This window comes from Dinoponera quadriceps, unplaced genomic scaffold, assembly GCF_001313825.1.
Source record: "Dinoponera quadriceps isolate SergipeBrazil2010 unplaced genomic scaffold, ASM131382v1 scaffold7531, whole genome shotgun sequence".
In the NCBI taxonomy this organism is placed as follows: domain Eukaryota; kingdom Metazoa; phylum Arthropoda; class Insecta; order Hymenoptera; family Formicidae; genus Dinoponera; species Dinoponera quadriceps.
Window position 1 is genome coordinate 1 of NW_014561382.1, and position 947 is coordinate 947.

Below are 947 nucleotides of genomic sequence, written 5' to 3' on the forward strand. Positions count from 1 at the left end.
CATATGTAAGACGATTGTACGGCCTTCGCGATTTCTTCACCCTTGAAATATATATCTCTGCGTCACGAATCGTCCGTTCGGTCAAAGAGATCGCGCGTTATCTCATAGCACGTTATCATTGTTTCCATCCAAGATGGCACGTGCCTCGGTATGATGGTTCTTGTAATCGTCGAAATGTTACCGGTTATTCTCGACGCCGTCGCGCCGATGAAAGCATCCCGGCCGCACAAAATCATAATAGACTTCGAAATGTTTCTCGACAAGCAGCAATATTTCTACGCCTATCTGATGGTCGAGATCGTGATGGCCGCAGTTGGATTTTCAACGATTATCGCGATCAGCTCACTGCTCATTGCGTTCTTCAGACATTCGTGCGCCATCTTCAAAATTTCCAGGTGAGTGCCATCGCTGCCGCGAATCTCGGTAAGAACGAAGCGATCCACTTTGTATCGCACATTAACTGTGAGTAATTGATATTGAGTATCGGTTATTTTGATCACCAATGAATTATTTGCAGCATTTTGATCGGGAATACAGTGACTAAACACTCGCTTGAAATTCCACATGATCGAAAAACGCGCGAGATGTACCGGAGGATCACTCGTGCCGTTTGTATGCACAGAAAAGCTATACAGTTATGTCTTTACGTGATTTATTTACTTTTTACATTTTACAATTCGTAATTTAGCGTGTTATGTATGCATAAAATTTCACTTGAACAGTACATTTCATCACTCTCATAACATAAAACTACTTCGTTTTTCTCTGATTTCTCTCTCTATTATCAAAGGTTCACCAAATCTATATTAGATGTTCTGAACAAATGGTTCTTTGTTCTGATCGGGCTCTCTGTTTTGTCCCTGAGTTGCAATCTTCTCCGAGTACGTAATGCGTTACTACGCATAATATATTTTACATTTAATGCATGCATGCGTCTGTGTACTGGA

The 947-nt window shown here is 41.3% G+C and overlaps 1 protein-coding gene across 1 annotated transcript; it reads left to right on the forward strand.

Annotated features, from left to right (window-relative positions):
• The first annotated feature begins 153 nt into the window (after window positions 1–153).
• LOC106750979 lies at window positions 154–865 on the forward strand. Its single transcript, XM_014631701.1, has 3 exons — window positions 154–395; window positions 518–612; window positions 791–865. Exons 1-3 carry the CDS (start codon window positions 154–156, stop codon window positions 808–810), a joined length of 357 nt encoding a protein of 118 aa, XP_014487187.1. The 3' UTR covers window positions 811–865.
• The last annotated feature ends 82 nt before the right edge of the window (window positions 866–947 follow it).

Excerpts from the sequence above, each read along its gene's own strand:
- LOC106750979 (XM_014631701.1), top strand. The coding sequence starts at position 154 with ATGGTTCTTGTAATCGTCGAAATGTTACCGGTTATTCTCGACGCCGTC. Across the intron at positions 396-517 it reads GCCATCTTCAAAATTTCCAG|CATTTTGATCGGGAATACAG; the intron begins GTGAGTGCCATC and ends AATTATTTGCAG. Across the intron at positions 613-790 it reads GAGGATCACTCGTGCCGTTT|GTTCACCAAATCTATATTAG; the intron begins GTATGCACAGAA and ends CTATTATCAAAG.